The sequence below is a fragment of the Lissotriton helveticus genome, chromosome 9, assembly GCF_964261635.1.
Source record: "Lissotriton helveticus chromosome 9, aLisHel1.1, whole genome shotgun sequence".
NCBI lineage: Eukaryota > Metazoa > Chordata > Amphibia > Caudata > Salamandridae > Lissotriton > Lissotriton helveticus.
In genome coordinates this window covers 189436881-189462286 of record NC_136070.1, presented here as the reverse complement: position 1 = coordinate 189462286, position 25406 = coordinate 189436881, and the positions used below count along the sequence as shown (strand labels likewise).

The following is a 25406-nucleotide window of genomic DNA, read 5'->3' as shown; positions in this document are numbered from 1 at the left end:
AAGTAGAATGCGCAATCAAAACATCTAAAATAAAACTATTTGAGAAGAGCAAAAATCCACCCGATCCCCTTTCTCTATATTGCATGATGTAGTGTATGTATGTAGCCGTCAGGCTAATCATCTGGCTAATTAGGAACAGCTTACCGGAAGTTCGGGAGCGTCACGTCGTGGGGCGGGACTTCTGCTTTTTTGCGGGAAGCCCGGCCCCACGGAGAGCAGCAGTGACGCGGGGCTCCCAGGCATGAGGGAAGCCCCGCGTGGGGTGAGTCGAACGGGGGATATGTGTGTGTCTGTGTGTGTGCGCGCGCGCGTTTGTGAGTGGTGAGGGGGTTGCGTGCGTGGCTGTGTGTGTGCGTGAGCCCGTGAGTGGTGGTGGGGGGGTGCATGGTGGGGGGGTGCGTGCGTGTGTGTGTTCGTGTGTGTAGCTGTGCGTGTGTATGTGTGTGTGTGTGTGTGTGTGTCTGTCTCTGTGGGCGTGTGCGCACGATTTCAAAAGGCTTGACTTGCTCTGAATGTGGGACAGGGGATGTGCACGGCGCCGTGCTGGACGTGCGCGTACAGGCGATGAAATCGCCGAGGGAAAGCGCGTGCCCATCCCCTGTCCAACATTCCCGGCAAGGCGGCAACATTAGGTCTTTCGCTGACGTGAGACCTAAAAAGGAAAGAAATATTACAATTCAGAACCCAACCACTAGATGGCGGAATAATGCACAGCAAGTGAATTCAGAAAATTCTTCAAGCTGTGAAACTACACCGACAGGTAAGAAACTATGCGATATGCTGCCATTAAAGTAGCACTTTAAAACATTTTGCAGGCCTGCCATTGCAGCCTGTATTCCATTTGTAAACTGCCATTTCTACCTGGTAAAATAAAAAGGCCTAAACCTTCCATTTTTAGGTTTCGCCTGCACAGCACTTCCGAAATCTATTATAATAAAAAAAAAAAATCGTGAAAAGGGGTTACAGCCTGCCCGTTACCTACCCTTAGTTGGCTTTGCGGTCTCTCTTATTTTCTTGCTTCTCACGGATCAGCAGCATCAGGGTCACATCATCAAGTTTTACTTCCTCTATCCTCAGCTGTACCCTGAAGCTTGGACCAAGTACAGTTTCCGACTGGTGGCTAGTGTCCTTCAACTGGCTGCATTCTTCTCGAGGTACTGACAAAAAAGAAAAACTTTACGTTCTAGCACTCTATAAGAGTGCATGTGTTTTCGGGCAGTATCCTCCTAATTTTAGTTTTTTACTTCTCGTGAACGTGAAATTATCGAAAACTACAACATGACATGCTTGTGGGTGTATTTAGTGTTAACTGTCTAAAATGAGAAGCTGAACCAGCATCGAACATGCTTTTAAATATGGATTTGTTATCTCTGGGGAAAACTGTTGTGCCCTTTGAAGTGTTTTCTAAGTGCTGCAATTAAGAGTTGGGAATTACTTTGTCCGAGTGTATGCTTCATCACTGTCCTATTTATCAATGCTATTACCACTGATATTACTCTTAAGATATGTCCATTATGTTTGATTGACTATCAGCAGAATATAGTTATCAGAATATTGTCTTGACATAAATATTGGGTTTTCAATATTGTATCTCAAAAACTTTCCCCATAAGAGTGAATGATAGAAAACCTGCAACGATAAAAATAAGACTTTTAAAATACTCCACTAACTTAAAGGGTTTTTCCACTCTATAAACAAAGTGGAATAAAAATCCGATTTCGCTGTTCTTAAAAATGACCGTTCAATATTGTTCACAATCAATCTTAACGTGCCTGCATACTTAATAAAATCCTTCAAAACCGCTTCTGCAAAAAATCAATTGACATCCTACTGTATATAACGGGAGGACACGATGCTTTTGCTCCGTGTAGGAGGTGAACTCTAACAGCTGGATTCCCACGGTAATTTAGTTTTCTTGTCTCGGTGGGAAAAGGGCGGGGCAGTTTAAGGGCCTAAAAACATCTGGTTGTGTAGCCTTGAACGAAATGTGATTTTTTTTTTCATTGTACGTGCAGCACGTGATCTGGAGTTCTTAAGGCAGGCAGGCAGGCATTGTGAATGCAATCCATTTTACGTGTGTTCAAAGTCTGAGCAGTGCATGAAGCAATTTAAATACCTGGCTGGGATCTCAATCCGTTTCAGACATTCGTCTGAGCGCTCCTACCAGATGTGTATCTGATCACACATGGTTAGTGGCTCAGATTCTTTAAAGTAAAGCGTGGAACGGATTGTATTAAGAATTCTTCTCTAACTTTCGTCCCGAGAAATGCTGCCAGCCCCACTTGTTTCATGCTGTGCTTATGTATGGATCTCTCAATGTTTCCAGGACCAAAGTGGTAGCAGCTCATCCAGTGCAGCTTTTTTGCTTCCATTCTAGGAGTTGTATGATTGTTTTTATACTCTGATAAACGGGAATAAATATCCCAGAATGCAAAAAATATATATTTTGATCAGGGGAGGCTGCTCCGATGGAGGGGAGGAGTGTTGCCCTACTTGAAATCCCACCCCAAACCTAAGAAAAAAACAAGCATTGAAAATGCAATAGGTCTTGCCTTTGATGAAGTTAAGAGCCATTTGCTTTGCTAACGGTATTGTATAGCAAAGCAAATGACTTTAACTTAATCAAAGGTGAGAGCTATTGCATTTTTAATGCTTGTTTCCCCAGTGGCGGAGCAATGGTACTATGGGCCCAAGTGCAAGCAGGGAAAATGTCCTCTTTGACTGCTTTGAGATGGTAAAATACAGCACTAATCAGGGTGCAGTGGGCTCCTCAGCCCTTTAGGCCCCGGTGCCAGTCCACCTGCTGCACACTTTAGTGATGCCCCTGTTTTCTCCATGAACCCCAACACCCAAAGCACGCTGTTAGGCGTAAACAATATAATTAGATTACAATTACCACCATACAATAGTTGAAAAGTAGCAAAAAAATAAGTAGACCCAAGTTGAAATGCACTGTTTTCACAGCACAAAATATTCCGTACCAGCCGTGCGAGACAAAGGTATTGGGAGATAATTGGAGATGTGCGTGCATAGCTGCCAAGGTTTCATACTGCTATGTGTGACATTTTCATAATTTCAGTGCAATTATGAGTGATATTTCAACAAACATGAGTGACACCTTTTCGCGAGCAAAATCAAGTAATAAAGACGAGGGAAGCAAATAAATAACAGAAATTACAACCATCTGAGGAATGAGAAACTCTAAGAAGATCTTAAAACTGCTATGAAACACCAGAAATGGAAGGGCACTTTGGTGTGAATGTGCAAGGCACGCTGCTTTTAAGCACCTTATGCCCATGACCTCCAGCCTCGGCCTCCCTGAGTTCTGGGGATGCCATTTGCGCTACTATGTCTCTCACATTCCTTCGGGGACACCCAGGCTGCAGTCACAGAGAGCACGTGCAGCCTCGTACTACAGGTGTAAATGTGTGAGTCACTCTGCTTCTAAGCACCTAACACCAATGATCCACGTCCCCTCCAGTCCTCCCTGAGTTCTGAGGTGCTCCCTCTGCCTCTCACAACTCTAAGGGGTCACACAGGCTGCTGACACACATGTAGGGTCATGATACATGTGTGAATGTGCTAGATGGTCTGCTTCTAACACACCACTGCCACCCAGAACCTCCAGCCCTCCTTGAGTTCTGAGGCGCTTCTCTGCCCTACTGTGTCTCTCACGCACATAAGGGGACATCCAGGCTGCAGGGGCAAGCTGCTGCGACAGTCATGCTGCCTGACTCACGGCCGCGTGGTGCCATGGAATCACCTCCTCCTGAATAAGATACATTGTAGCATTAAATGACGATGAGCCCGCCAGCGTCTCCTTAGATTAACTGGCAGCCCTCAAGCCCGAGGGAACAGCGCACACACGCCGTGTCACCTGTGCGCTGTCACCTGCCAAGCACGCAGTTCCTTCCACTTCACAGTGGCAGCTGGCATAAGCAGATATGCGTGACAATGCATTTCAGTGCGGTGATGTGCATCACCACACTGAAATGCGTTAGAGTCACGTCTGATGCGTGATGCTTGGCAGGACTGTGCGTGGAATATTAAATTAATTTACTGCCCTTAATTCTTATGCAAATCTTGACCTCCGGAGCAGACTATCAATTACCCTTCTCGTACAGCGAGAAAAGGGACATTCTTTCTTAACTCTGTTTATTAGCAAGGGAAAGGGCCAAAAGGAAATGTTTGCAAACACGCAAGGGTCGAAAATGGGCAGAAAACATGTTGAATACTGTCTACATTTAGAAGGACGTAATTTGGGTGTTTTTTAGGGGGGGTGTATTTCCATATGTTATCTTTGAACTGTTTTCTGCATTTAGCCCTAACCCCTTGCACCCTCCCTCCCCCGACTACAAATACTCTAAATAAAACGAAATATATATTATTATTTTGGAATATAATTTATACATTTATGTAAGAATTATATGTGGGCGGACTTTCTCGTTGTGATAAAAACATGTTTAAAAAAAAAAATTGTTGATAAAGCATTATTATAGTCTATTTTGCCATGACAGGGACTTTATTGAGAAACGCACTCTTTTATTTGCACCGTGCGGCTACTATTCACCCAGCCCGAGGCACGCAATGCTGCCATTCAGCTCTTAATATCACAGGCGGAAATCACAATGCAGGAACAAGTTTTTAATTGCCCGCTCGGCATATTGTTACATTATTTAAAAGGTGTTAATGGCACGGGCATGAATATGCATACTTAAAACCTTTGTGGAGACTATTTCAACGTTTTTTTTATTAATTCTGAATTACCTTTTCAATTAGGTTCATGACATAATGGGCTGTTGGTTCAGCATGCCTTTGTCTCACCCGTCTTCTATAACTAATAAAACAAAACAAACAAAAAACAAACGCAGGCCCACATATGAAAAACATGCTTTCTCGGTCTTATTTTTTAATGCATTCTGTTATCAAGCGGTTTCCAAGGGCGGACTGTTTTTATTAGCACGATTAAAACAAGCATCAATCTCGTAGCTTTATGGGGCCATGTGTTTCTAATTAGCGTGGAACACATGGCCCCATAATGATAAGAAAGTGCTTTGCGACAGCAGCAAAGCAGGCGACCCAGTCCGGATCGGAGGCGAAAGGGTGTCAACAAAAAACACTCATTTTCAATAGCAGGCCACTGTTTAGCATAAACGGTGACACCAGCCAATGAAAATGAGGGGCAGGGCTTAAAGTCCCCTTCTGAAATGTATTTATTTATCTACTCTCCTACAAAATCTCTTGCCCAGCGCGCAGCGAGTTGCGCTGCAACGCCAGGCGAGACCTAAAAATGGTAATTTATTGCCACAGAGCGTGGGGACTGGGTGGGGCAGCTGCTGAATGACCGCAGCATGTCACTCAGCAGGAAGGAGGGTGGGCTGGTATGGCATTGTTAAAAGTGCCCATGCCTTTTTGGACAGCCGTCTTGCAAAGGCCAGCTGCACATGCACACTTTAAATGGCTCTAACCCAGCTGTTTTAAGACAACTGGGTTGGAGCAAGTCAAAGTTGTGGAGCGCTGAATGAGGCTGCTCCCTCCAGTCAGGGCGTTGCTCTCATGCTGCACGAGAACAGTGCCCTGATTGGTCAAGGGAGTTGCTGCTTCTAGTTCCAATTGTGAGAAGAGGACCAGAGCGGAGGACAACATGTCACATTATTTTATTTTGCACATGCCCGCCCCCCATACCCTTAGATGCTAGTCACCACTGATCATGACCCCACTCACGCATGGACCTTAGACACTTGAGTGCTGTTTTTTTGCTCTTGCGGTTTACTTGGTAAAACATTACCATTCCACAAAGGTAATGGTGCTTGATTTTAAGTTTGACGGATGGGACAAACTGTCACAAACGGGACGAGTAGCCTGTCTGAGGTATTTCAATTTTATTATATCCTATGTCATTCATAATGAGGGGGACGGGATGTCTGTCATGTTGGTGACAGAATTCCCATCTGCCAAACTGTAAATCAGGCCCTTAATTATCAATTTTCTGAATATTATAGCTGTGATGGCTGTGGTGGTCAAACCTTTATAGCAATCCATGCCCCTTTATTAAAAAAATTATCTTTAATTTTGAAGAATAGCCAGTGGTAATCTTGTTACGGCCAGTAATTTCTACATCCTCACTCTGGCTGCAGAAAGCATTTAGGTGTACATTCACTTCATACGGCACTCTTGTCATACCTGTGCGCTCTAAATAACAACCTTACTGTCCTCCTATATTACTATAACTCAATTTACCAACCTTGGATGGATGCAATGCTCTGTCTTCCTATCTGTGCAACAAACTCTGCATAGAATTAATTCCATGAATGTGGTCCTTAACCACTAGTAAAATAAACTGAAATCTGGAAATCTTCTACCATGAGAAACCCCTGAAAATGAAATCTAGTTCCATGAACTGAAGGGTGGAAACAGGATTAAGTGTGATCCTTCAAATGTCCCCTTTAGGCCACCCGTAGACCAATAATTTTCTCCTTCAGTGGGAAACTGCATTTGAACAATGTATTCCTATGTATCTAGGTAACCTATAGTCCCTATGCATAAACTATACAGCAGTATCAAGGGCCAATCCAGTACAGTTAACGCATCAGACACAGCAGAGAACTTAGGGAAAATTGCTAAATGTGAAAGTTGTCTATACTGTTGAATGAAGGGACCAGGTTAGCATGTCTTGCTAAAATGTATCTAACCTCCCTCCTGGCTGGTGTTAAAGTAGAGGTCATGTTTAAAGCAGAGGTCACTGCTTGGCAACCGGAATGTGCTCTATTGTGGTAGTCCAAACATGCAGGAAAAGGAGAAAGAGGCAAACGCAGAGCAAGTGTGTCGAAGAACTTGATTACAGGCCAGAGGTTGGTTATGTTCTTCTGGTCCAAAAAGAGAATAAATGTGCATGTTGTAAAGAAATACTATAGGCTGTGGACTTTTGGGGCCTTTGCCTGTTTGTGTCTGCGGACCCTACAACATAGACCCATTCTTTTATTTTGTGATATACGGGGTACCATTTGGGGTGCGTTCACACTGCACCTTTATGTGCTTTGGCATGAGGGCCGCAGTATCAAATCACGTTGCACGCTTTTATTACGCTCCTGAAGCGGCTTACTCCCCGGGGTGGGCAGCCAATTAAAATGGATAATGCTGGGCGCTGTGGAAAGGTTTTTTTTTTCTTCTTATGCTGTACTGGTTTGCTTATTATCCATAAAATGCCACTCTAATACATGACCTTCTCTGCCACTTCACTCTAAAACACGCTACTCCACTCTTCGCCATTCCACTCTGACACTCCATGCCACTCTCCTCTACACCACAAACCTTTAGCCATGCTGAACAGCAGCCTCACTGGTGCAAAATATGGCTAAAACACATTGGCAAAGCCAAGAGGTCTTGCATAGGCGAGACCTATTGGCTTTAACAATGCTTGTTTTCTTATGGTGGGTGGGTTTGGGCAATATGGACAATTTAACGGGCAACACAGACATTGGTAACGGGCAGTAAAAAAAGAGAGGTACGATGCGGTCAACGCTGGCCTTGTTGCGTCTTTTTTTTCTTCTTTTTCTTATGGTGGGTGGAGGCCACCACAGACAATGGGGCAGGGTGGGTGGAAAGAACCAACATGGATAACAGGAGGGTGGAGCTGGGAGGTAAAAAGCATCGCAGACTATGTAAGAAGCAACATGGACAAGAGTGGGAGGTGGGAGGGGAAGAACAACATGAATGGGAGGAATAAAGAAGAACAGTACCTGAATCAGAGAGCGCAGTGAATAGACAGAAATCAAACTAAACCAGTCAGTACTTGGTCCATGAGCAAAATGAAAGAACAGAAATTGACTTTGGCAGACACTGGCCAATTAGGTGGCATCAAGTAAGAGTGACAATGAAGTCAGTGAATGGTAAGCAATGTGCAGGCTCCAGGGCCTGTACAGTAAACATTATGTCTTGCATCAACAGCGCATGCTGTGTCAGCAGGTGAGACCTAAAAAAGGATAAAGACGGGGAAAAAACAAAACTCATTGCCAAAGTAAAGTATAGGCCCATCGGCGCTCACACTGAAGTGGACTTTTTCAGCAAATGTACCAAATGCCATAAGTTACTCGTCAAGAAAGGCAATAGTTGAACTGGACCAACCCATTGCTCCTTGCTATGGGCTGAAACAATGTGAATGACAGCTACACAGACATTGTGAAGAGAGGTCACCCAAAGCTCTTCTATGCATGTATTTATGTATGTATTTTTATTTATGATTCTGTTTGATTAAACACGCTGCGGAAAACAGCTAAAGCGGTCTCTCATTTACTCTTCCGCTGTTGTAGTGGCTACTCTGGAGGCATGGGACAGGGAAGCGGCCTCAAAGGGCCTCACAACTGTCCCTTCCCTGATGTCCCCAATACTTGACAACCCAGAATTTGCAGATGCAAAAGTGGGCTTGGAGTATATAGTGTGGCACACTGCCATTTGTGAACCCGTAGGAGACCTCTGACAACAAGGGCATTCAGTCCTTGGAGCCTCTGAAACAAGACTATGGTCTCCCTGAGAAGGAACACATGCACTACTTCAGATTCAGCACTGGATCACCCAAGCCTTAGTTAAACCTTATGGCAGCAGACCACTCACTCCATTTGAGAAATGGATTGTGAAAGCACCTACTTTCCGACAGCTATACATTTCTGCAGAAAACCATTGGCACCAGGAGATCTGAACAGGTGGAATTTGAACACACTCTCACAGATAAAATAGTATACACTAGCTTGGGTTCAAAAATAGTAAAGCTAGAGATCTCCTGCATGTAGGAGAAAATGTGGGGCTATAGGCACACTCCCTCACCTGTTATGTCGATGCCCCAAGTTACATTGTATTAGCAGGAGATGATGTCCCGCATCAACACTCTTTGACACAGAGATCCCACAGTTTCACGCCTACAGATTATTCGGTCTTCCCAGTATGGAGACTTACCCACTACCCTCCAGGAGAGGCAAAGCAATCATCATGGCATTATGCGCAGCTAGGCAGGCACTCACTGCACTCTAAGGGGAGGGAACTTGGTCTTTAGGCTTGGCTAAGAAGGCTCTGGTAGTTCTTGGGTATGGAAAAGCTCTCAGCAAATCTGGAAAAAAAGAGGCCCAATTGTAGAGAATGTTGGCACAGTATGTTGAGTTCCTGTCCTCAGAATACAGGGAGCTCACCTGCCCCAGATATTGCAGTGTTCAGCGTGTCACCCAACCCCAAAATACTTTAAAGCAGGGTACTGTTGCGACTTAGTCTTGAGTGGCTCTGGTGGATTGACGTCCAGGAGTACACTCACAAAATTGAAAGCAACAGGAGGAATATTCACTAGAATACATAGACTGGCTGAGAAGGGGAAGTTGGGTTTTTTGATTTGTTGTTTGATTATGATCTGATAACATTATCTTGATGATTCGTTATGCTACCCCATCGTTCAGAGGTTGTTAGTGGGTGCATGTGAAAGCTTTTGAAAAACAAAAACATTTAAACAACAAGAGTGTCTCTATGCCCGCCCTGAAAAGACTACAGTACATCATTAATATGGTCGTTCTAATGAAGTACATAGTATGAAATTCCCTGAGGAGTCAAAGAAAGGGATTTTTTTCAGTAATCTGGCCCATTTTAGGAAATTGATTCTATTTTGACCTGTTGAGGCCGCAATGACAACAAGCATTGAAAATGCAATAGGTCTCGCAGCATTAGAGTTAGTGCTTTTAGAATTGTTTATGGGTTTTTTTTGTAAATCTTTAGCATTTTTGTTTCCTGTAGCCAATGCTAAAGAATTTCAACAAAAAAAAGCCATAAACATTTTTAAAAGCTCTGAAATGCAGTCTGAAATGCTGGATATATATTCAGTACAGATACACTATATTGTTAATGAAGACATAGGATATAATATGTTGTACTGTATACACACAATTAGATGGGAACGTGCTGTGTGTGTCAGCGATTGAATGTGGAGGTGATGGTGGATGTGGTGGTGGATGTGGTGGTGGATTCGGTGGATGTGGTGGTGGTGGATGTGGTGGTGGATGTGGTGGTGGATGTGGTGGTGGATGTGGTGGTGGATGTGGATGCGGTGGATGTGGTGGGATGTGGTGGTGGATGTGGTGGATGTGTTGGTGGTGGATGTGGTGGTGGATGTGGTGGTGGATGTGGTGGTGGATGCGGAGGTGGAGGATGTGGTGGATGTGGTGGTGGTGGATGCGGTGGATGTGGTGGTGGATGTGGTGGATATGGTGGTGGATGTGGTGGTGGTGGGTGTGGTTGATGTGGTGGTGGATGCGGTGGATGTGGTGGTGGTGGATGTGGTGGTGGATGCAGTGGTGGATGCGGTGGTGAATGTGGCGGTGGATGTCATGGTGGATGTGGAGGTGGTGGTGGATGTGGTGGTGGATGTGGTGGTGGATGTGGTGGTGATGGTGGATGTGGTGGTGGATGCGGTGGATGTGTTGATGGTGGATGTGGTGGTGGTGGTGGATGCGGTGGTGGTGGTGGATGGGGTGGTGGTGGTGGATGGGGTGGTGGATGTAGTGGTGGTGGATGTGGTGGATGTGGCGGTGGATGTGGTGGTGGCGGTGGATGTGCCGTCCCAGAGTGATGTGGCGCCGTCCCAGAGTGATATGGTGGTGTTGTGCGGCGTGCAGCAGTGTGCGGGGTGCAGCAGTGTGAGGCGTGCAGCAGTGTGAGGCATGCAGCAGTGTGAGGCGTGCAGCAGTGTGAGGCGTGCAGCAGTGTGAGGTGTGCAGGGGTGAGAGGCGTGCAGGGGTGAGAGGCGTGCAGGGGTGAGAGGCGTGCAGGGGTGAGGGAGGGTGAGGGTGTGTGAGGGTGTGTGAGGGTGTGTGAGGGTGTGTGAGGGGGTGTGAGGGTGAGGGGGTGTGAGGGTGAGGGGGTCTGAGGGGGTGTGGGGGTGTGAGGGTGAGGGGGTGTGAGGGTGTGAGGGTGAGGGGGTGTGAGTGAGGGGGTGTGTGGGTGAGGGGGTGTGAGGGTGAGGGGGTGTGTGGGTGAGGGGGTGTGTGGGTGAGGAGGTGTGTGGGTGAGGGGGTGTGTGGGTGAGGGGGTGGGAGGGGGAGGGTGTGTGAGGGTGAGGGTGTGTGAGGGTGAGGGGTGTGAGGGTGAGGGGGTGTGTGGGTGAGGGGGGTGAGGGTGAGGGGGAGTGAGGGTGAGGGGGAGTGAGGGTGAGGGGGAGTGAGAGTGAGGGGGAGTGAGAGCGAGGGGGAGTGAGAGCGAGGGGGTGTGAGAGCGAGGGGGTGTGAGAGTGAGGGGGTGTGAGGGGGTGGGTGAGAGGGTGGGTGAGAGGGTGGGTGAGAGGGTGAGTGAGGGTGAGGGGGTGAGTGAGGGGGTGAGGGGGTGAGGGGGGTGAGTGAGGGGGTGAGGGGGTGAGTGAGGGGGTGAGTGAAGGTGAGGGGGTGAGTGAGGGGTGAGAGTGAGTGAGGTGAGTGAGGGGGTGAGAGTGAGTGAGGGTGAGAGGGTTGTGAGAGTGAGTGAGGGTGAGAGGGTTGTGAGGGTGCCTGTAGATGGCAGACTCGTTCCCTACATTCTCTGGGTATGCAATAGGTCTGATAAAAACACATTTCCTGGGCTGCTGTTTCCTCCCAGTCCACCACTGCAACAGAGGTGCAACAGAAAAGAATACAGTGACATAGCCGAGTACCCAGTACCCTGGAAAAGAGTCAATCACTGCTAACTGACCTCTTTATATAGCAGGGATAACGAGTTCTCGTGGGTGCTTTTCCACACGAACACACCATCGTCACAAGATGTGTTGTTACTTCGAATTGGCTAGCGTTACATTCGCATCTGCTGCTCAGAGCCTGCTTGTTCAATAATGAATTCACAGTTCGGAACGTGTTAACATTAGGACATTTTGTCTGCTTGGAGAAATGCATTTTGTCAGATGCAAATGGGAGCGCCTCAAACCCCGAAGCACATTTTTAATTGTTTTACTCCTGCTAAAAATGACTGCATACCTGCAAGCATCTGTCAGATCGTTTATGAACTGAACAAAATGTCTGCACCCCCGCGTGCTCCTCCAAGGGTGTGCTCGGTCTATTGTTTATAGGCCCCTTCGAGCTATTCTGCAGCAGAACATAGCCTCGAATAGACTGTGGCACTGCAGCGACAAGGATGCATGTTTCACCCCAGTTGTAGAGCAATTCAGAGTAGGCTGAACCATGATACTAATTGATTGTGAAAGAACAAATAACAGTTTTGTCACTTTAAAGCACTGCTCGACTCATTTGAAAGAATATGCATTAACACCTCTTGATCTGTGTCAAAGTGAAAAAGAATGTTGAATATTAAAGGGATGAAGGCTTATTGCTGCATATATCAGCTTTGATCTTAATTGGCTCCTGCTATCGCTAGTTACACTTGGGTTGTTTGCCAGCTTTCCTATGAGAGCAGGCGCCCCTCCCCCACGCCAGAGCAGGCTGCCAGGGTGCTTGCAAGTGGCCAGGATGACTTCTAACGATGCAGATGCTAAGTAGATGATTGGCGGCACATCGAGGTCTGACGGCTCAAGGGACGGGAAATGTACCGCTCGTCAGGCTTTCAGCAGGAAATTAATTAAAAAATAAAAAACTAGGGGGAGGGGGCGGGAGGCGGAGAGTTGAGGCAGGAAGAATTAAGTGAGAGAAATGTGTGGAGAACAGATGAGCACGAAGAGAAGTGGGGGCGAGAGGGTAGAAAGAAAAGAGAAAGATGTGAGAGTAGGCGGGAGAAACGAGGAGCTAAGGAAACAGAGGTAAAGGGAGGCAAACGTGTGGGGAGACGAGGAAAGCAGACGTGGCAAATGTTGGAGAAAAGAAAGGAACAGGAGATGGGCATAGAAGGAGGTTCAGAGAGGGAATAGAAAGGAAGGGATAGAAGTAAGGGGCAAAGAGTGACAAGTGAGCAAGAAGAACAAGACGGAGGGAAGAGAGGGGAGGGGGGAGGAGAAATGCGACACGGCGGGAAGGGGCAGGCAGGATGACTCAGGGGAGGGGGCGGAGCGGGGCAGAGCGGCATGTGGGTGTGAACAAGCCGGGCCTTTGAAGTGAAGCTAAGCTTCACTTCAAAGGTGTCGGAGGAATGCGGGCGGCTGTGCACGCGCTTTTAAGCTCAATGCACATGCGCATTGAGCTTAAAAGTCACGGGCACTGCAAGGAATCGCCACGATTCCTTGCAAGTTAGATAAAGTCTGGATGAGCCCCTATAGTCTCGCTTGCTCGATGCGCATGCGCATCGACAGGCGAGACCTAAAAATGATTGGACACACAATAAATTGGAACACAATTTCGTCTGCTGAATAGGTCTCTATCCCATGAATAGAAATTCTGTCCCTATCATTGCTTTTTGAAATGCTTCAAATTCATATATATTTCGTGTTTCGGAACATTGCTTTAGTTACTTAAATTGTGGTTACTTGAAAATGATTACTTGTCTTGAATGATTTATATGCATTATGTTACAGATGCAAAAATGAAATCTATCTTAATGGAAGTCCCTTTTGAAATGCCCCTCTCTAATCTATTGCCCGGTCTACAGTTTAACACTTTTCAGGCAGTGGTAGCGTATGACGATGCGGATGCCTACGCCATTTTCCTTTATCCCGAAGACGGGATTCAGTTCTTTGGAACAAGACCCAAAGAATCCTACTATGTCCAACTTGAACTTCCAGCTCGGGTGGGCTTCAGCCGAGGAGAATCAGACTTCATGAAGAGAGAAGCCCCGTATTATAGCATAACCAGCAGTGAACAGTCTGTGAAAGATCTCTACCAGTGAGTCTTTTCAATGTATCTTTTATTATGTTGAAGATGTTCTTCAGATCTTGGCAAGTGAGAATAACAATGCGACATATCACAGGCTAATGCATTTGAAGTGTTTTATTGGGTTGAATCCTTCCTTTTGTTCAATTTTAGTTCTTTTCGTATTTGTTTTACACACTTCATTTTCTTATTACTTTTAGTGAAATCAGTCAATTTCTGTTGTTTGCCATAAACAAAATGGTGACTCTTGCATTTGCACGCTGGACCCTGTTAGCTATGGGTCAGTCCAGAGATCTCCAAAACTGAAGCAATTTTTCCATTGCATTAGGCAGTGATATTAAATAATTTGTTGGTAGGTTAAATAACCACAGGACTTCATACAAATGTGCTATATCATGCTTAACCCCATTATCTGTACTGGGATGTATTCATACAAGTATATCCTTTTGTGAGATGTACCCTTTATTGTCCTGTTATAAGACGATATGCAGTAACCATCTTTGAGGTGTACTCATGCTGGCACATCTCAAGGTGAATAGCAATGTATGGATTGCGGCTGCTTGACTTTGTGGTTGAAGAATAATTGCAGCTGTATAAATCATAATACTGTTTAAACATATCATTTAATGTATTCAATTTGATTTCTAAAATGCTGGTGTTATTAATCGTGGTTTTCACCTGTTAGCCTTCCTTAGAATGCTCATTCCCTAACTCCAGCATCCAATACGGTTATAAAAAAAAACACAAATCCGCATTGTCAAATTACTTTTTATTTCTTTTTAGAAAAAGCAACGTAAGAGTTCCAGGACTATGGGTCTTTCACATTGGTAGCATCACCCACATGGACAATGTCATTCCTGCAGGGGCGAGTGAGAAGGCGCCAGGGGTGCACCCTGTGGTAACACTAGAAGGCACACAAAACAATGAAGGGGAAGATCTGTATCCAGATCTTAGTAATGAAAATGTCAACTATCCTGAATCCTTCTATGGTGAGGAGGAAGATGAAATTGAGTACCCATTACCAGTACCCACCAATGTGTCTCCAAGGCTTTATGCACATTCTGAAGATGATTCTCGGCCTTCTAATGCTGATGTTCCTGCTCACTTGGACCAGAGTGAACTTGAACATGAAGAACCATTATTGTCCCAACCTGAAACTCACAATCCATCATTTTCCGAGGTGCTGCGTAACCTGCCTCGTGGGGACATTCCAGAAGAAGTGGACATAGACCAGGAATACCAAGAACCAGTTGATGAAAGAGCCCCACCAATAACCGTAAACAGAGGGGATTCATTTGTCCCTACGTCTGAGGAAAGGCCATCATACAATGAGAATGTTCCTTCCTTCCCAGATGGAGGTGCTGTACCATCAGAAATGGAGATTCTTCCCGTTTACCCCGAGGGAGAGGTTATTCTTCCACCCTCTCAAAATAGACCACCAGATGCAGCCGAGGAGGTCCATCTAGGTGTTGATAGTAGTGGTAAGTTATATGTCTTTTAAATTTGTTTTTGCAATTGTACAATCCAGATCTACTGTGTGTTTGGAGAGTGACTGACAAATGTTTCAGTGGCAAAGGAAGCATTTAGGTGTGACAGCAAAGAGTATATACACTGGAAAGCCATCCTTTTACTTTTAACACAATCATTTTGAAACGATGCAGTTGTTGGAAGTTTCTTTATTATTATGTCAATTAATTATTTTGTAATGGAATATTTTAACACATGCCCTTATTTGCTTCTATCCTAGCCTCAGTACCTGGTGATCAGGGCCTTCAGCTGTGCCTACAGTTTATTAGGCTAAAGGGGTTGGCTTTTGGCATGCCCAGTATCCAGTGCCTTATATCTAACAAATAGCACCAGTGATTGTGCCAAGCAGCAATGGATGAGATCTCCAAACATGCCATGTGCCTACTCACTCAAAAGGGTCTGAGCAAAGTGTGTGGGCACATGGGAGTGTGCCTAGGTGCCTTGTGGGATTGGGGGACGATTCCGCTTGACTCCACATGGCCTCAATTTTTTTTCTCAGAACGAACTTGCATGATGGGATTTGCAGCCTTTGAATCCTCTCAGAGTGCAGCATAAGTTCCCACTTCATAGCAACGAATATGCATAAACTGGAGGAGATAATCTCTTGTGAGAACAGTGCCTTTAAAGTGAGGGAACTGCTGGAGATATCAGTTGGTCTTCAGGTCGTGGTTTGCAAAATGAGGTTTTGAGGGTTTTTTATGTACACAAAAGCAGGAAGGTGAAGTTAGAAAATGTTTACATACTTTGTGGTCATGATGTTTTTTTAGACTAACTTGCTTCACTTACCTTAGTAGCTATTGCCTAATTACATACTTTTCCTACATTATTACTAATACGGAAATGTTGAGAGGCACACATGTTCCCATGGGGCTGATCTGCTGAGCTTATTGTAGTTTGCTTAATAAACTGTACACCAAATACATTAAGCTTAACATGATTTAATTTAACTATTAGATAACTGGTTTTCCAAGTTTACTAGACCAGAAATAATTTAAAAATTAGTGATCATCATCTTACCATCTCAACTTGGATTAAATTAACACTGCTGGTAATGTAATTCCATGCTTACCATTCTAAATTGAATATCCGGTTCTGTAATGCTTAAGTCTATACTTGTAATGCAACCCATAGAATTAGACAGCTTGATTAATGGTGTGGCACATTATCAAAAACTACAATTACTGCTTAGCAGTTTACATTTTCTTCCCTACCGTCATCTGTTTTCCTTTTGAAAGTGAATTGCTTATCATTTTTGTAGGTTATAAGTGCATTAAGCTTATCGCATCTTTCTCAGTGGCATTTCATGCATAAATCTTTGTGACGAACATAGGCCATCTCCATTTCCGTCTTTCTTCTCCATATGTATTCTCTGGTTTGTTATTATCTGTTGTGAATACTAAAACGTGTCTTGATTAAAGAATTATCCTGGTTCTCTTCTAAGCATTTGTCCACTTTTCATCCCATAAATTACGTCTTTATGGAATTGCTTGATAAGGATTTCCTTTGTTCCATGTATTTGGTATTAATTGCCCTGCATGTGCCACACTGCCAGTAGATTAATGTCTCTCTCACAGAATGAAGATTGGATGAGAAGGCATCCATCTCGAAAAGTAGATTCTGCAATGAATTTATCTCTTGTCTAGGCACACGAGGACTCTCCCACTGTTCTTTGAACTCTGCTTGGTGCTCATGGGATGCACTAAATAACAGAAGTTCACTTTTATGCCTGAGACATCCCATTATCCTGCATGCAGAACCTTTAAATAGGTTTGTCTTCCATGTATGCTTCTTTTTTACTCCTACAATATTAATATTATTATTATAAATAAATGCGTTACACACAGCCCTTTAAGTCATAAAGGACTGTTTTAAACATCTGTGCAAAGCATGCCTAATTTAGGGGTCCCTTCTAGGGTAAATCAGGAAACATCAAATATTTTATATCATTGTTTGAGGCCCCGGTTTCTTTTTAAACTTTTCCATCACCAGCTGTAAATGAGCCGTGGTAAGCCATTCTTAGATCACTTGAAAATATCTTCAGATTTATCCAGTAGTTCTTGAAAGTTGACATCCACTTTGTTGCATGCAGTTTCTAGAGTGTTGGACCATTCAAGGTCATGGAGAAGCACATTGTGTTTTGCTTCATTGTTCTATTCTAGTTTCAGATGCTGCACATTTATTCCATTTAGTGGTTCAGTCTAGAAGAGCAATCCCCTAGTATGTCTTCCTTGTGGAGGTCAACCAGAGGAGTCGTTTTGCCCCTTTTTAACACTGATTTTAATCCCACAATGGCCAGTACACTGTTTCTATTTTAGATTTTTTTTCTGTCATTGGGTTTGGAAGTTAGTTAGTGTTCCGATTCAATGATAGTCTAACACTGATGAGAAGGAGCAACAAACACGATGGCAGAAATTTGATGTCTAAGCTGCATCCGCACCAGAGTGCTGTAACAACGGTGTAGGAAATCAAAAGGGATAGTTTTATTCTATCTGAGCTATGACCACAGGGATGGTTGCAAAATTCACGGACGGGGGTCAGCTGTAAACCCAGGGTCTGATCAGTTTCCTTACACCAGGAAGGATGAAAACACATTTTTTAGGATTTGTTCAGTGTCACCACAAGCTAAAACAGAAGAGCCCACATGCATTCTGCAACCTACTTAGGGACCAGAAGTCAGAAGGTTGTAAGGTGTGTAAGGCTTTCTTGCACAGAACAAAAAGGTGGACGAAAAACAGATGAAGAGCAATGGCCAAAGAGACCACAGAGTCTTGGGGAACAGTTGGGCTCTGATGTTGAAGAGTTGGTATCATTAGAACTAGACATTAAAAACATTACAGACACCATTCTTAAAAAATAGTTTACGGTGCTAAAAAAAGAATATACCCGCTAAGTCTCAGACTCTGTTTGTTCAGGCTGAGGTGAACGGGCTCGGAACTCGGGAAACAACCCTCACCGTCAAACACTCAACATTCAATTCAGCACCAAAAGAAAGGGAGCCCTCTGGACAAAGTCAAAACACACTAGTGGGACAAGCCTGCACACTTGGGTTCAACTCTAAAATAAGTTGAGATCAGAGGAATGACAAAGACAATCAGCTCCAGAATGAAAGGGACCGCACTGCTCCCTGTGTGGGAAAAGAGCCATTACAATGCACTACGTCAAATGGGTGTATAAGGAAGGTGATACACAATCTTCAAGCCGTAGAACAGGGTAGTCCGGATGAAGTAATTTGGCAACATGCTGCGACTCTCCTCACGAGAAGAGGTTGATTAGTTCTCATCTAGGTCTTCGCCAACAGATGACATAACCTTATGTCACACATTAGTGAAGTTTAGCATATACATATTCGGTACAACTAGTGTAACTAGATTGATTCTAGAAATGCTGTTGCCTCCCTTTATAGTCCCACCCCAAGGCAAAGATAAAATGAGGTTGGAGGCAGTAGGTAGAACGATGGAGAGGGCATCAGCTATGCAATTCCAATAGCAAAATCAGTTTTGCATAGTGACTCCTTTTTGGAATCGCATGCTGTGCATTATTCTGCCACCTAGTGATTGGAGTCTGGAATTGTCCTCTGTAGTCTCTCTTTTTTCTGTTTTCTTTTTTATGTTTTTTGTTGTGGATATCGTCAGTTATTCGACCATTTGGTGCCATGTCCCTCCTAGTATGACCTCAGAAGTACACACAGCAGATGTCAGGGCCCAACCTCCAGCGGTGCAAAGAAGAACTCGGAGGAGGGGCAGATCCAAACAAGTGCAGCAATCACTATGAAGATGAATTATTCTCAAACACTACATTAGTAGTGGGATTCGTGTTAAGGCTCTGTGTTCAGAGCAAAGGAAATCCTCACTGAGAAGCAACGTGAAGGACGGAGTTAAACACAGCTCATCTACTACATAATGTAAGAGAGGAATTGGTACAGAGAATCTGATCAAGCCTTTGCATCCAGGGAAGCCATAGATGTGCACAGAGAAAGTGAAATATTTTTTCATTCCAGTCAAAGTGACTGGCAATGCAGAACCTTGTTGCAAACAGAATTTAAGAAGAGATTCATACTGCTGTTTCTATAACGTGCATCTGTGCACAGAATAGGTTTAACCTCTGGATATATTTATGGAAAAGCATAACCTCCCCTCTGATTTTTATTCTACTCCAGGGCTACGCATGAATATTTTCAGCAAGTCGTCATACAGGATTCTACAACAGGGCACATATCGCTAAAACCAATCCTCCACAATAAATTAAAGTATCGTAGATCTAAATCAGTGAATGCGTCTGATCTTGAAGCTCTGAACTTATGAAACCTGTGCAATTGCATTCAAATTAGGAACATTCCTGTTGTTTTCTATGATAGGTGAAAGACCAGAAATTAGAAGTTGGGAACAAATTGTTCACAGTGTGTCTGGAAAATGCTTTGCTTCATTTCAGCACTGTGATTAGACGGAGGTGTAAACATGTTCATATGCAGTGATTATGGGCATACTTTGGGTTCCTCATCATCCCTCCACGCGCACCAGGAGATGCACTGGAAAGAGAGGCCATACTCTGGAATGAAACTTGATAAATGTCCCCACTGATCAGATAATCTATTGAGGCACCAACAAAAGCTCACTGGTGACAAACCATACACACACCCTGAATGTGGGATAAGTGGCAGTGCTTCATTTGATCATATCCGCCATCTGCAAACCCACACAGGTAAAAGGTTCTATAAATGTGAACATTGTGGAGAGAATTTCTGCCACACATCTACTTTCTTCAAAGAACATTTCACACATGCAGGGGAAAGACCATGTATATGCTTAGAATGTGGAAAGGGAGTTATGCAGTTATCAGACTTGATGAAACACCAGGCAGTACACAATAGGGAGAAACCAGACCGAGTGTGAGCAGCATTTAAATCAGTCCGAAAGTGTAAACCAGCAAAACCACTCGGGCAAGAAGCCATATGCTTGTGCTGAGTGTGTCAGATGTTTCAGGCAATCAATTGCATTGGAGAGGCACCAAACCTTACATACGAGAGAGAAGCCATATACATGTGGTGAGTGTGGGAAAAGTTACGGTCATTCATCAACCCTTATTTCACACCAGCGAGTCCACACAGGCGAGCAACCATATTTTTGTAATCCATGTGGAAGAAAATGTAGCCACTCACAAGCACTCGTCCTACATAAGCGATTACATACTGGAGAGAAACCGTATACTTGTAGTGATTATGGGAAGAGTTTTTCTCAATCATTCATACTTATGTGTCCCATAAAAATACATACATGAGAGAAACCATTTACATGCAATGTGTGTGGGTCAAACTTCAGCCGTGCATCTTCCCTCGTCAAACACATGCAAACACACACTGGAGAGAAGCCATATAATTGTAGTGAATGTGGGAAAAGTTTCACAGTGTTGTCTGCACTGGTAAGATATAAGCGAAGCCATACAGGAGAAAAACCACAGTCATGCAGTGAATGTGGGAAGAGGTTTTTTGATTCCTGAGCTTTATTGTCACACAAATGCCTACACACTGGAGAGAAACCGTATACATGTAGTGACCGTGGAAAAAGCTTCATTCAGTCATCAACATTTATGAGACCGAGGAGAGAGACCATTTACATGTAATGTATGCGATAAGAGCTTCAATCGGCCATCAACCCTAACTGAGCATTGGCGAACTCACTCAGGAGAGAAGCCATACATATGTAGTGAATGTGGGAAGAGTTTCAGTGGGTCATCAACGCTAGTAAAACATAAGCAAAGAGAACAACGGACGTGAGGACTGGTCGACGTATTGTGTTGAATCTTATCATACATAAACCTCTGCACAAAGGGTCCTTTAAATATGGTATCATCCCTGCTGCAGCGTTGTTCCAGCACTGATGAGGCTGGCCCTATGTTACCATGACGAGGTGAAAGTCCAATGGGACAAAACTGTTTTGGCTATAAACCGTACTAGACAAGAAATTGTTTAAAGGGTTCGATGTTTTGTTAACGGCAAAGAAATTAGCCTGACACGACTTGGTGAAGAAATGTGCTTTATTCCTATTAATGCATTTATGCATAGGCTAAATTCAAAGACCTACAAGTTCAAGACCAATGGAGTAAACAGTTAATTTGTTCTGTAAGTCAAGAAGAACATCAATTGCAATCGTTGTTCATGGCAAACCACTAACACAATAAGAATACAAAGAATGGACATAAGAAGAGCAGTGACCTATGCTTAAGACCATGTTTACCAACCTGCCCAAGTTAACAACCGAGGTAGCTAAAGGAACCATCAAGTTAACACTGCAGCTGGAATGGCGCATACCAAAAACATGCACTTGAAATGCAAAAAGGCATCTACAAATAAAGCATCACCCAAATGGGTGACAACAGGAAGCACCACCTACGCACTTGAGGAAAACCTACCCCTTCCTGCATTCTCTGAACCCCTCACAAGACAAACCTCTGAACTGCAAGATATTGTAAAACAATATGAAGAGGGGAAAGTGAGTCCTGCTGCTTATACAATTGAGATTTGTAAATATTTGTCACTATTATAAAGATACATGCTAATTAGAAAGATTAAAATGAGCTTGTTATGCTAGGCCCATCTAAAGATTTCCATGTTCAGTTAAAATAAATGAAAATCATAACACCAGTAGCTCTTCAGTGACCCGATGGATCCCTGAGGCAAGGGTCTTACTAACAGCTGCCTGTTAGCTGAAGAGGAGACGGCTGTGAATCTCCCCTCGGCTGTCACCTACCCAGCTAGACATTAGGCAGACGTTCCTTTGTCTCTGTCGTATCTCCCTCCTACCCCTTCACCCTACCCCCTTCCCCCTCTACGCTCCATTCTTCTTGCCTTCTAGCCCTTTAATGTTTTTCTGTTGAGACCTAGCTATTTGACCAATGCTCGGTAGAGCTACCTGATAGCTGAAGAGGAGATGGGCTGCGGATTTCCCCTCGGCCGTCACCTACCCAGCCGGACCTTGGGCAGACTTTCCCTTTGTCTCTCCATTGTATCTATACCCTACCCCTTTCTCCCCTACCCCCTTACCCTTCTCACTCCATTTTCCTTTTCTTCTATGCTCCTTAAATGTTTTTACTGGTATCATTGGTAATATGTAACTGATGTAAATTTGCAACTATGTGGAACCTTATGTAAAGCGCTCTGATACCTTCAGGTCTAGCCTAGGATGACCAACTAGCATTGGAGCAAATTCAGGACGGTGAGTGTAAAAATTCAGGACAAAGGGTCAAAATTCAGGACACAAATTCAGGACAGGAGGTACGTTTTACAGACACATCAGAGGTCGCGCAATAGTATATATGTAAGCCCAGCCATTTCCAAACATATTCAACCATTTGCAAACCTATCCATCATGTATCCTTCCATCTATCATTTCACTTATCCATCCCTTCATCCATCCCCTCATCCATCCTTTCACTCATCCTCCATTATCCATCCATCCATCCACCCTTTCACCCTATCCATCTGTACACTTAGCCATCCACTCTTCATACCATCCATCCAGTCACTCATCCATTCAGCCATTTACCCTTTCACCAATCCAGCCATCCTTTCACTTACTAATCCTTCCACCCATCCACTCTTTTAGTCATCCATCCTCCCTTTCTCTCTCCATTGACCCTTTCACTTAGCCATCCTTCCTTCCATCCATCGATCCATCCACCCACCCATCCATCCATCTACTCATCCACTCATGAATCCATCCATAGACCCTATCATTCATCCATCTATCATTTCACTCCTTCACACATCTATTCATACTTTTGTCCATCAACCCTCCCTTTCACTCACTCATCCTTCCTTACATCCACCCTTTCACTCATATGTCCATTCATTCACCCTTGCACTTATCAATCCATCCATCATTTCACTCATCCACCTACCCACCCATCATCCACCCACCATCCACCCACCCACCATTCACCCACCCACTCATCCATCCTTTCACCCACCGACCATCCAATCCACTTATCCATCCTTTCACCCACCCACCATCCACCCACCCACTCATCCATCCTTTCACCCACCCACTCATCATCCATCTATCCTTTCACCCACCCGCTCATCATCCATCCATCCTTCCCCTCATCATCCATCCTTTAACCCACCCCCTCATCATCCATCCCCTCATCATCCATCCATCCTTTCACCCACCCCCTCATCATCCATCCACCCTTCCCCATCCACCCTTTCACCCACCCCCTCATCATCCATCCATCCATCCTTCCCCTCATCATCCATCCATCCTTCCCCTCATCATCCATCCTTCCCCTCATCCATCCATCCTTTCACCCACCCATCCATCCATCCCCTCACCCATCCATCCCCTCATCCATCCATCCCCTCATCCATCCATCCCCTCATCCATCCCCTCATCCATCCATCAATCCCCTCATGCATCCATCCTTCTCCTCATCCATCCATCTTTCCCCTCATCCATCCATCTTTCCCCTCATCCATCCATCTTTCCCCTCATCCATCCATCTTCCCCTCATCCATCCTTCCTTTCATCCATCATCCATCCATCCATCCTTCTCCTCATCCATCATCCTTCCCCTCATCCATCTTTCCCCTCATCCATCATCCAGCTACCCTTCCACCCATACATCCAGCTATTTACATTTTCTCTCCATCCTTCCCCTCACTCATCAATCCATCCATCCTCTCTCATTATCCATTTATTCAATCTTTCATTCATCCATTCACCCTTTCACTAATTCATCCAGCCATTCACCCATCCCTTCACTTACTTACTCGCCCACCTTTCCATATTAATTTTGAGCTGAGCCCTTTTGAGAAGAGGCCCATCAAGAACTTCACCCTCGCTGCAGGGGCCGTTCCAGGACTGGGACAGAAGCCACCCAGGGCGGAGACAGGATCCACCACAGGGGGGACAAGAGCCATCACAGGGGGGGGGGGAGGGACTTGAGCCACCACATGGGGGGGACAGGAGCCATCACTGAGGGGAGGGCAGGGGCCATCACAGGAGAGGGAACAGGATCCACCAGGGTGGGCACAGGGGTGGGCATGCAGTATTCATCTTGGGCTCCTCGCCCCCTCCTGCACAAGACAACGAAGACAGGCTCTCTGTCCAAAATGCCATCCCCCACTGTGATGTACAGTACTTACAGGAGATACTCTAAGAGAACTGATTGAACTGATTGTCCTCCATACTTTGTTAATCAGTGTGGGTGCGATTGTGCCATTTCTTTATTTTATTACATTATCGACTGCATGTTTGAAGAACCGAGGTTTGCTCGGTGAAGAGAAGCACATGCTGCCTCGTTGTAATCAGGGGTGTAATCTGGCCGAGTCTAGGATGTTTGGGGCCCTGGGTAGAAATGGAATGTGTGAGGCCCCTCTAAACTGCAGAGACATGATGCATTCAGGGCTGTTTGCATGTGAATAGATGTCGCTGCTCCTGAACCTGCAGCCCCTCCCTTTCAGTCGCCTTCGAAGCACCTCTTAACAGGTCATCAAGGGCTGGAGGTGTGGGGTTGCCATCCCGCTGTGCATCTCCAATGCTGCTGAGTATCTGAGGAGCTTTGGTGCAGCATCGGAGTGAAGAAGGGAGGTGGGGGCAAGCTCTGCCGGCTTTAGGGTGAGGCAACCGGTGCCCTGTTAAAATGACGGACATATGGCGTCCGTTAAAGAATCCTTCACGGACAATGGACAGACGGCCGAAATTACGGACTGTCCATGAAATTTACGGACGGTTGGTCACCCTAGTCTAGCCAGCTCTATATAAAACTCTTTAAATCAATAAAATTCTGTGGCCCGGCGCACTGTGCTTGAGGGGGACCGACTTTGCACTGTGCTCTTGCTGCTTAGGAGGGTTGGAGGCAGGCGTTAGGGGATCACGCTCTGACTCGGGGGCGCATTGTGGTACTGAAGAGCCTGGGGTGGAGGGTGCTGATTGTTTCAGCACCTGCTTCTGAGTTCGACTTCCTGTTGCTCAAATGAGGTTAATTTCAGCTATTTGTCTATTTCCATTGACTTCGTTCCATTATTTTGATTGCAAGTAATTGCCACTCTATGAGTTACATATTTAGTCGTTGCCTGACTCTCTTAAATCCACTGAATCTATGCAAATGTCACACATAATCAATCTGAAGCTTTAG

At 44.9% G+C, this 25406-nt stretch overlaps 1 protein-coding gene and 1 pseudogene across 1 annotated transcript in view; both read left to right on the top strand.

Annotated features, from left to right (window-relative positions):
- The window catches only part of NID2 (nidogen 2), a 251912-nt gene that overhangs the window by 78427 nt on the left and 148079 nt on the right, over positions 1-25406 (top strand). The window contains exons 3-4 of the mRNA XM_078659743.1: positions 13528-13760; positions 14532-15229. Of these exons, the coding sequence (XP_078515869.1) occupies positions 13528-13760; positions 14532-15229 (931 nt within the window). The remainder of the gene's footprint in view (positions 1-13527; positions 13761-14531; positions 15230-25406) is intronic.
- Positions 19730-21045, top strand: LOC144782537 (uncharacterized; annotated as a pseudogene).